Here is a 16339-nt window from a genome sequence, read left to right as displayed (position 1 = left end):
GCAACTAATATATATATAATTTTTAAAATTTTATTATATTTCAAATAACTAATTTCATGTACTCAATCACATTTCTTTAAAAAAATATTTTAAATCCTTTTATTGAAAAAAATTGAATAATTTTACACATACACACATACACAGTCTATCATTTCAAAATAACTAATTTGATCTACTTAAGGGGTAAAACCACTCTAGACGCAGAAAAGAAGCCCTAAATTTGACAATTTATTTTGGGAGTATGACAAGCGGAGTAGAATTTCTTTTCAGAGGGTTTACTCAACACATATTGAAGTATGAAAAGCAATATTTTTATTTTCATTTCCATACAAAATGGCGGCGACGGGGCCCTTCGTCGAAAACAGCTTTTTTAAAACACCCTCATGGGAGGACGAATTTCTCGCCATGTATGAGTCTTGGAACAAAAGATCAAAAGATTTTGTGATCTATGTACAACTGGCTTTGGAAGTATGTAGGATTATTCCTTTTAATCGATCCTGGAAGTAGTGCACTTTTTAAGAAATGAATCGATCTCTTGCCATAAAAATGGGCACTGAATTGTTTATAAAAATTACTATGATTACTATGATTATTACGATCATCACTAAGGTTATTATTGTGACAATGATTATTATGATTATTATGGCTATTATAATGATTAATAATATTATTTCAAAGATTATTCTGTCTATTATAACGATTGATATGATTATTCAGTTTATTATTACGATTGTTATCATTGTTATGGTTATTACAGTTATTACTATGATTATTATGATTATTATATTTATTACGATTATTATTGTGATTATTATCGTGGTTATTATGATTATTATCGCAATTATTATGATTGTTATGATGTATTATTATTATTATGATTATTATTATTATTATGGTTATTATGGTTATTATGGTTATTATTATTGTTATTATGATTATTATTATTATTATGATTATTATGATTATAGTGGTTATTATAATGATTATTATGATTATTATGGTTGTTAGAATGATTATTATGATCATCATTAAGATTTTTATGTCTATTATGATTATTATGTTTCTTATGTATTTATAATGGTCATTATGGTTATTTCCAGGTATATTATGTATATTATTATGATTAATATGGTTATTATGGTTTTTAGTATGATTACTATGATTATTATGGTCATCATTAAGGTTACTGTGGCTATTATGATTATTATGATGACTCTGGCTATTATAATGATTATTAAGATTATTTCCATGATTATTCGTTTTATTATTACGATTGTTATGATTATAATGGTTATTACAGTTACTACTATGATTATTATGATTATTGTGATTATTATAGTTAGCATAAGTATTACTACGATTATTATGATTATTATTATTGTTATTATGATTATTGTGGTTATTATGACGATTACTATGATTATTATGCTTGTTGGTATGATTATTATGAACATCATTCGGATTATTATGTCTAAAATGGGATATACAATTTCTGTCGATGCTTTCCGAAGTAAAAATGTCGGCTGCATCGCGTGGCTGGGTCAGATTTTCTCCTAGGCCCTTAGTTTTTTAAGCAAATTGAACATTATCTGCCAAGATTAGTGCATTTCGGGTGTCCTTTTGCATTTGTTCTTTGTTTAAACATTTTTAAATGTTTACAGCCCAGTAACAATGCATGTCATTTTGTTTGGGAATGTTCACTGAATAATCTGACACAAAAATCAACTGAATAACTATTACCGTTTAAACACAATAATTGTTCAAAGTTTAAGAATTGCGTTTATCTTCAAATCCTGTTTTTTCATAACTGAGGGTGATGGACCAATTCCGTTTCCGGATTCGTATTTCGGACAGGGTAATCTACGAGGATCACACAGTGGATATTGAAAGGTAAAACTCGTGTTGGACAGTATAATTCATGAAATTCCTGCAATATGTATTGAAAAAGTTGTTATGTCTGTTAAGGAAGATGGGTGATATATATGGGTGATATAGTGGAGGATAAATTGTTCATCCAGTTCCTGATCCTCAATTCAATACGTTTCCTAATTATAATAAGATAATTGAAGGGGGCAGTAATCAAAATTTTTTTTATTTATACGAGGAAATGCCATATCTGGTGCACCAATTATTAAAGAGATTAATCAATTTCCTAATCCTCCAATTATAAACGGTGTAACTACAAAAAAGATTATAATGAAAGCATGGGATGTTACAACAGAATTATAAATTTGATCATTTTTATTTCATGTACCAGGATTTCCTAATTCAAATCGAATAATTAATCTTAACGATGATCCAATTATTCCTGATCATATTCCTTCTCATACCTTAGCCTCCTCTCTCTCACATTCTACATCTTACACCTATTTATGATCTACGTCTTACGACGGAAGTTTGGGAAGTGTTAATCGCCGATTTTAATGAAACTTTGAAGAATTATTCTATGGTCCTACCTAAGAATCTTGCCGTAGAAAGAAGCTGCCCGTACGCACTTTTAAGGGAGAAGCTACATCTTTAATTCAAATCGCCCTTCTCCTTTCGGTGCTTATAGTTCGCAACGTAAAAGCGCTATAGAAAAACGTTTCATACAAAAGTTTTGCTGCTTTTCATGTCCTATAAAATGGCTTTAAAAAAATTTTGAAAGAACGCATTGTTTTTAAAGATTCAATTTCCCCTCCCCCCTATTTTCTAACAAAAAATGTCTTTATTTCAGATAAATAAAGAGCATTTTGTTGTGAATTCTGCATGGTATAGCGATATACAATTATTCCATTTCTTGTATACAAAAGCGCTGCATCATTTCTGCGTAGCATAATATTCGTTCTTATTGGTACGGTGAATGGAAGTAAATATTCAATTATTATATTTTTTATTCTGATTTTTGCGTGCTGTCGTTATCGTTATTCGTTAAAAGCCCTTCACTTATCTGAAATAAAAACATTTTTTGTCAGAAAAAGGGGGGGGGCGGGATATTGCATTTTTATAAACAATGCGTTCTTTCAAAATTTTTTTAAAGCCATTTTATAGGTCCTGAAAAACAGTAAAACTTTTGTATAGAGCATTTTTTTATAGCGCTTACACTTTGCGAGCTATAAGCACCGAAAGGAAAGGGGCAATTTGGTTTTAAGGGGTAGTTTCTCCCTTAAAAGTGCGTATGGGCAGCTACTTTGTATGGCAAAATTCTTAGGTAGGACCATAGAATAATTGTATAATGTTTTATTAAAATCGCCGATTAACACTTCCCAAACTTCCGTCGTAAGACATAAATCATAAATCGGTGTAAGATGTAGAATGGCAGAGAGAGGAGGCTCGGGTAAGAGAAGAGGGAGAAAATTGTAACCTCAAGAGGAACAACAAACACATATATACATAATTCGTAGAACTAATTCCAAACTTATATTTTTTTATTCTTTATTAACATATATATTTATCCCTCCCATAAGGGTGTTTTTTATAAAATGAATAACTTTAAAAAATTTATTAATTAAATTCAAACGTTTCAACTATGTACTTTCTATTATTATTGCAATTTCAAGACTTACTATAACCTGAAATTATTTAAATTTCATTAATAATAATTTATTCAATAAAAATTATTCTAATACATTTTTAAAATACAAACGTTTATATATATGAATTCTAATATCATCAAATATCATAATAATTATTCTTAGAATTATATATATTTATTTTAGTATTTAATTTCTAAAAAATTAATTTTTTTATTTTTATATTTGCAATTTAATATTTTTCATTAAATTATAGAAATAAATATTCATTTATTTCATTATCAATTTAACTCTTTATTTATTATAATAATTATATTTACTAAATTAATATGCTTATAATGTCAATTTAATATTTAAACTTAATATCTATTCTCTCTCTATATATTTAGTATTAGAAATTTTGATTTCATTAATAAATTTACAATTTATTCCTTTTAATCAGCCATAATACTTTCAATGAGATTTTAAGTTAATTGAATCTATTAATCTTCAAAATTAAATATATAAAATAACTACATAAATCTTAATTTTTTTATGAATTAAGAAATGGATATACTCTACTAATCATAAAAACATTGGAATATTATATTTTATATTCGCTATATGATCAGGAATAATTGGATCATCCATAAGATTTATTATTCGTTTAGAATTAAGAAATCCTGGTACATGAATTAAAAATGATCAAATTTATAATTCTGTTGTAACATCCCATGCTTTCATTATAATTTTTTTTATAGTTATACCATTTATAATTGGAGGATTTGGAAATTGATTAATCTCTTTAATAATTGGAGCACCAGATATGGCATTTCCTCGTATAAATAATATAAGATTTTGATTACTACCCCCTTCAATTATCTTATTATTATTAAGAAACTTATTCAATTCAGGATCAGGAACTGGATGAACAATTAATCTCCACTATCATCATTTATACAGGGTGTCCCACATAAGGTGGCGGAGCCGAAAAGGGGAGATTCCTGGTGTGATTCTAAACAACCTTTTCCTTTACAGAAATGTTCTCTGAAGCTTTGTTCACGAGTTATTAACGAAAAACATCGATCAATCGGAAAACGCGGATAGCGAGCGATCGGCCGTTCAGTGACAGCGCACAAGCTACGCGTAGTGTTTCCTACTCGCTGTGCTCGAATCTTGTACAAGAAACTCAAGGTCTCTATGTTATTGCCCAATTTCTCTTAAACTATTAGATGGGAAATTATGAAAAAAATCACGGACACGTCAGCTATTCCGACACATATTTTGGAATTTTTTCAAATTTTTATATTAATTGTCTAAGTTGTAAAAAATAAAAAACGAGGAAGAAGAATATAAAAATGCCGATTTATTAAAGTAATGCTAGGCTGAACTTTACTTTGGGGAAACAAAAATTAATGGTTTTTTTTTACATATTTTAATAATACTGGACGAGCGGAATCCAAAAATGCAAGTTTTAAGTTTAGGAATCCAGCGGTTGAAAAGTTATGCGTATTTAGATGTGAGCATTTTTAAACTATTCACTAGCTATTTCGACGCCATATTGGCTTGTACAGGCAGCTTAGCCAATGAGCGGAGACGTTGGATATGAGCAATTGCGCCACTGATATCATAATAGCGACCATTTAGGCAGGATAAATCAAATTTCGATGTTCAAAGTTTTACGAGTGATTTGATTTACGTGGTGATACCACAATATTCCCATGCGTTTGAGTTTAAGGTGTTCATTGCTAATTTCTTTGATTTTGTGTATTTTCGATTTTAATATAGTATTTCTTGTAGAATAGTAGTTTAGTATAGTATTTTAACATTTATAGTGTTGTAGTTTTTATAATATTTTAGAATTATTTATAGTATTTTATGATTTATATTAGTTTTTATTTAGTATAGTAAATGGGTATAGCATTTTATTAACGTATTTTAAATATCTTATATATAGTATTCTAACGTTTCATTCATATATTTATAGTATTTTAACGATTCACTCATTTTATTTATAGCATTTTAGCGATTATATTAGCTTTTATTTAGTACATTCAAGTAGTATAGCATTAATTTTATTTGATTGTTATGTATTATTAACTTTTGCCTACTTTCCGTGTTTTTTTTTTCTTTATTAGCTGTAGTATACTTTATATTTCTATTTTCTTGCAATTATTTATTTTTTTTGCTTTTGTAATAATGAGTGTTGGTAAATGGAATTTATCGAATGTTGTAATATGGGATAACGATTTAAAATAAAAAGAAATTTAATTGTAACACAACGCACGGAAGAAGTCTGTACGATATCAGATCCCACATGAATATATTCAAAAGGAAATAAAAAACCATAGAAACAAGACAGAACACTTTCTGTATCCTTCGATACTTTCGATACTTGTTTTTGTTCCTTGATTATATAATCTAACAGGCCCCCTCAAAAACAAGTCGGTGCTGTTCATATTAATTGTACATTAATAAGTCTAATAAGTGTACTACGAGTATTACCGTACAGACTGTCTACCTTGTGTTTTATTTTGACTCTAATTCTGGGAACAAAATACAAATGGTCCAACATTCGTTGCAAGGGAATGGGGAAACCCAGAAAAACCCATCCAGACCATACAAACTATATACAAAATAATAATAATTTTTATGCTTATATTAATCTTATTATTCTAATCCCATTTTTGCCCTAAATTCCAAATATTTGCTTGCTGGCAACAGCTTCGTTAAAGCATCTGCTAGTTGATCACCTGTAGGAATATATTCAAGTTTTATTACATTCTTTTCAACTTGTTCTCTTGAAAAGTGGTATTTTATGTCTATATGTTTTGAACGTTTATGGCTACTTGGATTACTCGCAATATTAATGCAACCCATATTGTCTTCGTAAATTATTATTGCATCAAAGACATTTATATTAATACTGATTGCCAAGGATTTTAACCATAATGCCTCTCTCACAGCTTCAAAAAGAGCCATGTACTCTGCTTCTGTGGGCGAGACAGCCACTGATATTTGCCTTTTCGTATTCCAGCAGATTGTACATTGTTCATATAACTTAAATAAATATCCCGTTGTGCTCTTACGATCTGTATTTTCATTACCTCCCCAATCAGAATCGACATATCCACTAAATAGATTTTTATAATCAGTTTTAACGTATGTTAATTTAATATCAGCAGACCCTTTAAGATACCTCAGAACCCTTTTAAGGTTTTGCCACAGTTCTCTGTTATTTTTACTTGAATATCAACTTAACATATTTACCGCTATACTTAAATCGGGTCTCGTATAAATCATTATATACATCAAGCATCCAATTAAATTACGACAAGGTGCATTATATTCTTCTTCTGAATTCAAAGCTATATGATCTAATACACTTGGAAGAGGTGTACTTACAGGTTTGCAATCTAACATATTAAATTTCATAAGAACAGTCTTAATATATGCACTTTGATCCAATGTTACTTGTCCATTAGTTCTGTCCACTTTTATTCCAAGAAATAACTTAATTTCATTTAAATCTGTCATGCAAAATCTATTTTTCAAATAATTTTTGAAATTTTGCATTGTCTCAGATTCAGCAGTCATAATCACTAGATCATCCACATATAGTACCACATATATATTCTTTAATATATTCTTTCTATCTAATATATAAATACAACGATCCGCTGATGAATTTCGGAAACCTTTCTCTAGAAGAGCTTTTTCGAACATCTCAAACCAGCATCTGGCTGATTGCTTGAGACCATACAAAGCTTTATTCAGTTTACACACTTGATTGTTACTATCACATTTAACACCTTCAGGAATTCGCATATAAGTTTCTTCCCTTAAAATACCATTTAAAAATGCCGTCTTAACATCCATTTGATGCACTAGCAAATTATGCTGATTAGCAAAAGCCATAAGAAATCTAAAGCTTGACATTCTAGCTACAGGTGCAAATGTGTCATTATAATCTTCTAAATATTTCTGACTGAAACCACGGGCCACTAATCGAGCTTTGTATTTTAACGGATTTCCGAATTCATCATTTTTGATCGTGAATACCCATTTACAATCAACAATGTTCTTATTCTTTGGCTTCGATACCAAATTCCAAGTTTTATTTATTACTAACGAGTTTATTTCATCGGCAATAGCTTGTTCCCACTTAGCTCTGTCATCTCTAGTATTAATTTCATCAAATGAGTTGGGTATTTTGCAAATTATCGATTGAGCGCATAAAAGATAATCATCGTTATCATTAAATTCATTATATGACATAGGAGACCGTCGCTTAATCCTATCACTCCTTCTAGGTTCTATACTATCTTTTAATTCTACCACTTGATTATTTCCTGGTCCCGATACTCCTGTTACATCTGTTTCAGTTACAGATTTACTTTTCTCTTGATCTACCATTACTTTAATTCTCGGCTCTATCATATCTGATTTATTGTTATCAGATTTTTTTCTTTTTAACACATCTGATTTTTGATTATCAGATTTATTTACTTCACACTGTATATCTACTGATTTCAGCACTTCACGAGATGCATCAGTTTCACATAAACCACGTTTTAAACCTATTTATTTTATTACCGGCCGAGATTCTAAGTAATTAATTTCATCAACTATTACATCTCTTACTATCTCAAATTTCCCATTTTCTACGTTCCACACTTTGTATCCATTTGGTGTAAACCCTACCAATATACATTTATAAGGCTTTTCGGCAAATTTCGATTTCCTAATTTTATCATGCACATACACTGTGGAACCAAACACTTTTAAATACTTCAATTTGGGCCTTTTATTATGCCACAATTCAAATGGGGTTTTATTAACATTAAGAGCTTTCGATGGGGTTAAATTAATTAAATATGTAGCAGTTAAAACTGTTTCTCCCCAGAACTCTTTTCCTAAACCTGCACCGTTTATCATCGCACGTGCTTTTTCAGTTATAGTTCTATTCATGCGTTCTGCAACACCATTTAACTGAGGAGTTCGCGGAACCGTTAAGTGATAGCTTATACCCTTTTGTATACAATAATTTTTCATCTCATTAGATAAATATTCCTTGCCATTACCACAGTATAAATTGACAATCTTTAAATTAAAACGTGCTTCACTTTTAGCAACGTAATCCTTAAAGATTGTAAAAGCATCTGATTTATTTTCAAGTAAATACGTCACACAATAATTCGTAAATTCATCTATGAAAGTTATAAAATACTTTTTATCATTAGTTGTAGAAGGAGTGATCGGTCCACAAACGTCTGTGTGAACAATAAACAATGGCTGCCTAATGTGACTTTTATCTTTTGCCTTTTCAAATAGCAACTGTGCTTGTTTTCTTTTAATACAAGCTTCACATATATTATCGTCTGGAATTACTTTTTCAAGATACGTCACATCTTCCACCACCTGCTTATTCTTCAACTGTAAAAATTTTGCCTTTCCTATATGCCCTAAGCGCCTATGCCATAATTCATAATTATTAACTATCTTATTAGAAATATAAGAATTAAGTGAATTTACTCCTTTTTCGATGACATCAAAATCTATAGATATTAAATTATTTGAATGCTTACCAATCATCATCATTTTACCGTTTTTGATTATTTCGACGCCCCTCTCATTGAAAGTTATACTCATTCCTTTTTGCTGCAACTTTCTAACGGATAGTAAGTTGTACGGCACGTCCGGGCAGTACAATACGTCCTCCAAAACGCCTTCAATTCCCGTATTGGTAGTCACAGGTATCTGTCCCTACTTCGATGCAGTTATATATTCTCCATTCTTCGCTATCGAAATCCTGATGGGTGGATCAAGTATGGTCATATTTGGAAATACATTATCTTCTTTGACTATATGATCCGATGCTCCAGAATCCAGGATAAATGTTAATTTTCTTGTTTTCATGACCTGGTAGTCTCCGGTCATAAAGGCATATCCCGACACGTTGTTGCTTGTAACAGCTTGCGTCGTCTGAATTGTATGTATATTTTGATTTTTGTTTCTTTGTTCTGCTCTATATTGGTGCCTCTTTTTATAGTAATAACACTCTTTAATCCTGTGTCCTGTTCTTCCACACTGATGACATTTTCCGGTAAAAGATTGTCTATTCGGCTTGAATGTATTTCCTCTTCTAATGTTACCTCTTCTATTACTTCCTCTTTTAAAGCGTGTACTTCCAAAATTATGTGGTCTTTGATTTTTCACTTCAGCTTGGAGTATTTTCGCGTTGGTATCCAACTTTTCACTCTTAATTTTCGTCTCATCATCCAACAGTCTCTTTTTAACTGTGTCAAGTGTAATTCTCGCTTCTGTCATCATCGTCTCAATGACAGTTGACACCGTATCATATACTTCGGGCAAACTAGATAACAAAATTGAAATAATTTCGTTTTCCCGAAATGATCTTTCAACGAACTGTCACTTTTCATTTTCAATCTTAATAGCTTTTTGCTAATGGATAATTCCGTAACCGTACTTTGACTCTCATACACTGAATCTAAACTTAATATAATTGATTTTGCTGTACTTCCCGGAGTGTCATACTTCAAATGCGTATCAAATAAATATTGCACAACAGTGCATTTGGCAATGCGTTCCGCCTTCGACCATACTGCGGTGACAGGAACCGGTGGTTGCTCGTCAAGAACTTTTAATACATCGTGCTCATATAATAAATTACGAACTCTATGCTTCCACGCGTTGTATTTCGTACCACTGAATTGCTGAATGTTTCTCCTGTCTTTGGACATCTCCATCGTCACGCAGTTTAAAGTATTTTACACTTAATTGATTAAAAAAAAACTAAACTAATTAACACGCGATACACTTAATTATTATAGAATGAATTCTGGGCCCATATCCTGTTGTAATATGGGATAACGATTTAAAATAAAAAGAAATTTAATTGTAACACAACGCACGGAAGAAGTCTGTATGGTATCAGATCCCACATGAATATATTCAAAAGTAAATAAAAAACCATAGAAACAAAACAGAACACTTTCTGTATCCTTCGATACTTTCGATACTTGTTTTTGTTCCTTGATTATATAATCTAACATCGAATTTACCAAATTCAAAAGAAAGTGCGATCGCCTGGGCTCAAGAGCATGGATTGTTAAGAACAGATAAAAATTGTTCTGTCCATCAAAAGCCGATGAAATTATATAAGTCATCGCAACACGGTGCTGGGCGGTTTCTCTGTTCGGTTGGAAGGTCCAGATGCAAACAATTTGCAGCCACAGTTGATTCCTTTTTTGAGGATGTCCGTTTGCCTTTTGATAAGGCGATAAAGTTAGAATTATTTTTCGTGATTTCATCAAATTAACGATTAAAAAATTTAGAAGATTCTTAAAAACGTTTTTTTGTTTTTGTAATGCTCGTTTTAGATTGATGTATTGTTTCACGCGAGATTTTTCGTGCGAAGATACTGCCCACGAATTGTGCGACTTCACAGAAGAAGATAGTACCAATTTATCATCTGCCACTATTTCTGCATGGTATCAATATTGCCGAGAAATGGTTGTAGATCATTTATCAAAAATTCAAGCAGGAATGCCTAAATTGGGAGGCATTTCCGAATCTGGATCTCGTATCATTGTTCAGGTATCTTATATAACTGTTCTATAGTACTTTTTCCATTTCTTTTCTTAGTTTTTATTCTGTAGTGACACATTGTTAATTTTATATTATTTCATTTATAAAAGATTGACGAAGCCAAATTTGGAAAAAGAAAATACAATCGTGGCAGAAGAGTGGAAGGCCACTGGGTATTAGGTATAGTCGATACCAAAACGAATGATTGTCGAATGATAGTCGTTGAAAATCGAGAAGCATCGACTTTAATCGACATCATCGATAGACATGTAATTGTCGACAGTGAAATACACACGGACAGTTTTAAAAGTTACGCGGGACTTACTGCCCGTGGATATATCCATAAAACAGTAAATCATAGTATTGAATTTGTAGGTAAGGGTTAAACTAAACTTCGTGTTGAGGACCAAAATTTTTATTATATATATATATTTTATTATTATTTAGAATAAGGGTCTCCTTAACAATTTCTTTGAAACTTTTTTATATCATGTATCTTGATACGTGGATTAATTTTTCTAAATGAAGTATTTGTCGCTCTCTTTTCGTTTTCGAGATATAAATTTGTATATGCTCGAAAATTATGGTGGCAGGCCGAGAGTAGGTAGCAAAAAGGGGATTTGAGTTGGGTTAGAGCTACGGCCAGTAAAAGAGATGTTTCGAGTTGGTTAGAGCTAGGGTCAGGAAAAGAGATGTTTCAAGTTGGTTAGAGCTAGGGCCAGGAAAAGAGATATTTCGAGTTGTGTTACGTCCCCGTAACTTTTGACAGTAATTACCAGAGCCCTATATGCTATATCTACGCTATATATATATATATATATACACACATAAGCACGATTTTATTTCCGGTTCGGTTCAAAACGGTCTTAACGGAATCATTCTCGCGCGACCGAATTCGAATTCTTTCGCGGCCCTAGCTCTAACCCAACTCAAATCCCCTTTTTGCTACCTACCCTCGGCCTGCCACCATAATTTTCAAGCATATAAAAATGTTTATCTCGAAAACGAAAAGAGAGCGACAATTATTTCATTTAGAAAAATTAATCCATGTATCAAGATACATGGTATAAAAAAGTTTCAAAAAAATCGGTGAGGAGGCACGTATTATAAATAATTACAAAATTTTTTAATCAACTTTAATCTTTTGTAAATAATTTCTGTAAATAATTTTTGTAAATAATTTTTAATGCAAATAATGTAAATAAATGTAAATAATTTTTTAATTGAAGCCAGCGATGGTACCCACACTCAAAAAATTGAGTCCAACTGGCGACCAGCGAAAGACTGGATGCGTGGAAGAGCTCGTTTTCACGACGATGAATATGCATACCGTTTATGCGAATTCTTATGGCGTCGATTTTGTAAATATAATAAAATTGATATGATGTCATCTTTAATGGATGCTATTAGAAACGAATATACATTTAATTGATAACATAATGAATTTGGCTTTTGCACGCAGTCACCACTTAGAACGACTTCAATTAGTTGAAATTAGTATATCTCATCACTTGGTTCTAGTCCGTCACTAGGTCTAGACTAGAAAGGAAATTGAAAAAGGGAAATAATAACGTTTGTATATACAGCTTAAATGGTCATCACCATATGCAATTGCTCGTAGCCAGCGGCTCCGCTCATTGGCTGAGCAGCGTGTAGAAGCCAATATGGCGTCAAAGTAGCTAGTGAAATAGTTTAAAAATGCTCACCTATAAATACGCATAACTTTTCAACCGCTGGATTCCTAAACTTAAAATTTGCATTTTTGGATTCCGCTCGTCCAGTGTTATTAAAATATGTAAAAAAAACCCATTAATTTTTGTTTTCCCAAAGTAAAGTTTAATCCAAGAAAATATAAGTGTGAAACAAGATAAAACTATCTTTGAATCAAACTCAAGAATTTAAAAATTCATAAAGGTATGTATAAGCACCGACCAGATAATGATAGACCTAACATTCAATGGGGTTTTGTGTCTCAGGTCAAACTGCCTTACCGATGCATAGTTTGTAGACTGAATTAGGCGACCTCTACTCACGAATAACGTTTACGTGGAGAACTATTTCAACCTGTGGTGAAATATCGAATAGTGTGTGTGCTTACATACGTGTGACTTCTCAGAATAGAGTCGAATTTGACAGTTCATTCAGTATAGAAAAGGAGCTTTGCCCACCCACGCTTTAGCTCACATACTATGTGTTACGAATTAAAACATTGTAAAAAAATGTTATTTTGCATAGTTATACATATAGTCATGTCGTTACTTTTGTCTCTTCATGATATATAAATATAAACATATATATGAAAATATAATATGTTCTTTTACATAAAAATAATAAACTAACTAATTAAGAAGACCATGGAAAACAAATTCCAACTTAAATAATTAAATATGCTAGCGTTAAGGTATTTTGAGAGAGAGTTTGGGACGGTTATCCGAACGAGAATGTGTCTTTGAGGGATTTATGATAGGGTAATAGGGTCTTAGTCTGCCTGTGGCTGATTGAAGGTGCATGAGATTAAACAGTCCCGTTGGTGCCTGATGGCTGATGGCTACGTTTGGCCTTCCAGTTATTGGGTGTTGTGTGACTGTTTGAAAGAAGAGCGAGTGTTTAAAGAAGGCAGGCGGCCCGACACCGTATTGCTAAAGAATGGGAATATTGTTCCTAAAGGATCTGACCACGGAGTGGGGAAGGCTATGCCTTTCGGTAACAGGACTGTGATGAACCCCACAGCACTTACCCCAACCATTGTCTAAGGAACAGATTTCTTATTCTTCGTATTTTTCTGACAAATAAATTTCAATAAAATTTCTTACAAATTTATCCAAACAAATTGAATCAGAGAACCATATCTAAATTTTAAAATTGTTTATTATTATAAACAATAATTTAACGGATTTTTTCCAGTTCTATTTAAAAGATCAGAGCGTTATTTATAGCAAGTCATCTTGCGAAATAATAATTGAAACGTTACGAGTATTAAGAAAGTTAAATATATTCTTATAGATATCGTCCAGAAGAATATAGAAAAAAATATAGAATCTCGTTTCAAAAATATAAGTGACCTTGAAATCTCGTAAAAAGCATGACTGGGAAAAATTCTTTCCATTGTTAAATTACATTGTGTAATAATAAACAGGACAAGTATGTAGGTGCTCTCATTTAGCTTGTTTATATACTATAATTATTATGTTTATTTATTATTACTATTTACTTCGAAATACTTTGAAACTTTGAAACTTTACTACCTTATACTTTGAAACTTTACAAAGATTGCAAGTTAAAGTAAGTTATTATACAACTATTACAACATATAACAAATATTGTTTCTTAGTACCATGATTTTTTTTAGTTATATACATTAATATATATACATTAAGGAGTTTTTATACTTTAATAGTTCAAATCGTTAGAAAATTGTACTGTTTAATAGCTTAATACATTACAAAATGTTAAACTTTCATATCTCAATGGCTGATACGGAGAGTATAGTTATTATTTATGTAAGTAGTTTGTCTTATTTTCTAAATATTGCAACTTGATTTATATTCTTCATATTTTCTATATTTTGGCAGAAATGAATGAAATTCGCAATATAGTTATTAACTATTACTCTTACATATACATTCAAAAATTGCGGGCTTAATATAACCTGCCTACTCCATTTTAATTGTAATTCCGAAAATTCGTAGCGTTGCAATCTACTTTGAGACTTCGCCGGTAATATTGGCGGTGACACTAAAGCGATAATGGGGTGCTAGCACCCCAAAAATCAGGGACAGAGAAATACATAGGATGTTAGGTCTATTATTACCTAGTCGGTGGTATAAGTTAATAGAGAGACGTGGAATAGACAAAATTATTGGTACGGAGCCAAATAGGTTATGTGAACAGGTGAAACAGGCTAAAGAGGTCAGCATAATTAGATATTGAAAGGAACAATTATGCAGTTAATTATAAAATCGTGTTAGACGATATATTGTATTGTAATTATGAAAGATTTCTTCACCACCCTAGGGGTATTTATCATGGCGCGTTACCCTTTTTTTATTATAATGGGTGGTTCGCCTATAGTCAGGTCATCCCACTTTCTAAAATGAAATTAATTTTAAATAAAACATAACAAAAACATAATTTTTGTATTCATTATTAAATAAAGTATTACATTTTGAAATAATAATAGTAGATAATCTTGAATAATATTAATAAGAAAACATAACAAAACGTACTCTTGAAATACTACCAGTAAAACCTTAAATCTTGTGAAATAGTACATACTAAGCAAATAAATAAAGCTCTATTAATGTATTAAAACATATTGAAAAGAATAAGTTGAATATATATACATCAAAATTGATGTTTTAAGAAAAGTGAAATTAAAAGAACATCGTTGAAAATCTACTTCCTATTAAAAGGTTTCTAATTTTCGATTTTTAGAATAGATGGCTGCACGCCTTTCCAACTGACTATTATTTAGAGTTTTTACATAATTGCTTGATAAAATATATGAAAAAATTGATAATAATTGAAACAAAATACTGTGGCAAGTTTGTCCACAAACGCATGTATCTGAAAATGCTAAATAATGCATATCTGCTTAAATACTAATATATGTTAATTTACATAAAATGTATTTATGATTTTCAGATTGTAAGAATTGAGATTCTAAATTACCATCATTTATTTTGGCCTCCAGTAGTGCATACATATGAATAAGTGTGGTTATCACTTCTTCAGTGGGAAGAGAAAGGCCGCCTCTTTGTAAGTGATCAAAATATATATCGCCTATAGTTTTACCTTTATCCTCCACAATTAATAATCTACATATATTGCAATTTCATTTTTTAGCAGCAGGTTGGGATGCATACACGGATATGTAAATTTTAATGGAATCATCAACAACACAGTCGGACAAATATGCAGAATCAAAGATTCCCAAGAAACCAGTTACATCAATGGAAAGATCGGTACTGTTATCATTCGAAATTTATTTTTGATTTCAGTAAAAGAAAACGAACTTGCCGATTTTGTAAATGTACGTTTCAATCTAATATTTTTTCTGCATGAATTGCTTCAGTATACGATATATGATGAATACAACCAGATAAAAGTCTATAATTTCCAAATCGTTTCTCTAATTTTTCGGTTGTAAATTTTCCAGCTAGAAAATATAATATATCAAAATTTTGTAAACAGTACTCTGTAAGTTGTAAAAGAACTGTAGTACTGTGATGCAGAGA

General features: G+C 31.0%; 2 protein-coding genes across 2 annotated transcripts; one reads left to right on the top strand and one right to left on the bottom strand.

The window, feature by feature from the left end:
• Positions 1-6185: 6185 nt before the first annotated feature.
• LOC143187728 (uncharacterized) lies at positions 6186-9769 on the bottom strand. The gene is made up of 4 exons (XM_076391946.1): positions 9745-9769; positions 9659-9678; positions 9080-9533; positions 6186-6244 (listed from the first exon to the last, which is right to left on the bottom strand). The coding sequence occupies exons 1-3, from the start codon at positions 9767-9769 to the stop codon at positions 9258-9260; spliced, it is 321 nt and encodes a 106-aa protein (XP_076248061.1). The 3' UTR covers positions 6186-6244; positions 9080-9257.
• Positions 9770-9959: 190 nt separating this feature from the next.
• On the top strand, positions 9960-11488 carry LOC143187727 (uncharacterized). The gene is made up of 5 exons (XM_076391945.1): positions 9960-9977; positions 10346-10371; positions 10593-10799; positions 10895-11111; positions 11213-11488. Exons 1-5 carry the CDS (start codon positions 9960-9962, stop codon positions 11486-11488), a joined length of 744 nt encoding a protein of 247 aa, XP_076248060.1.
• The last annotated feature ends 4851 nt before the right edge of the window (positions 11489-16339 follow it).

The sequence above is a fragment of the Calliopsis andreniformis genome, unplaced genomic scaffold, assembly GCF_051401765.1.
Source record: "Calliopsis andreniformis isolate RMS-2024a unplaced genomic scaffold, iyCalAndr_principal scaffold0158, whole genome shotgun sequence".
In the NCBI taxonomy this organism is placed as follows: domain Eukaryota; kingdom Metazoa; phylum Arthropoda; class Insecta; order Hymenoptera; family Andrenidae; genus Calliopsis; species Calliopsis andreniformis.
The sequence above is the reverse complement of the archived record's forward strand: the minus strand, read 5'-3'. Positions and strand labels throughout refer to the sequence as shown.

Bases quoted from the DNA above. Each gene is read 5' to 3' on its own strand.
- LOC143187727 (XM_076391945.1), top strand. The intron at 10,800-10,894 runs GTTAGAATTATT...TGCTCGTTTTAG, and splicing joins CCTTTTGATAAGGCGATAAA to ATTGATGTATTGTTTCACGC. The intron at 11,112-11,212 runs GTATCTTATATA...CATTTATAAAAG, and splicing joins GATCTCGTATCATTGTTCAG to ATTGACGAAGCCAAATTTGG.
- LOC143187728 (XM_076391946.1), bottom strand. From the start codon at position 9,769: ATGAGACGAAAATTAAGAGTGAAAA. The intron at 9,679-9,744 runs GTTGGATACCAA...TAATTTTGGAAG, and splicing joins ACGAAAATTAAGAGTGAAAA to TACACGCTTTAAAAGAGGAA. The intron at 9,534-9,658 runs GTAATAGAAGAG...TACTATAAAAAG, and splicing joins TACACGCTTTAAAAGAGGAA to AGGCACCAATATAGAGCAGA.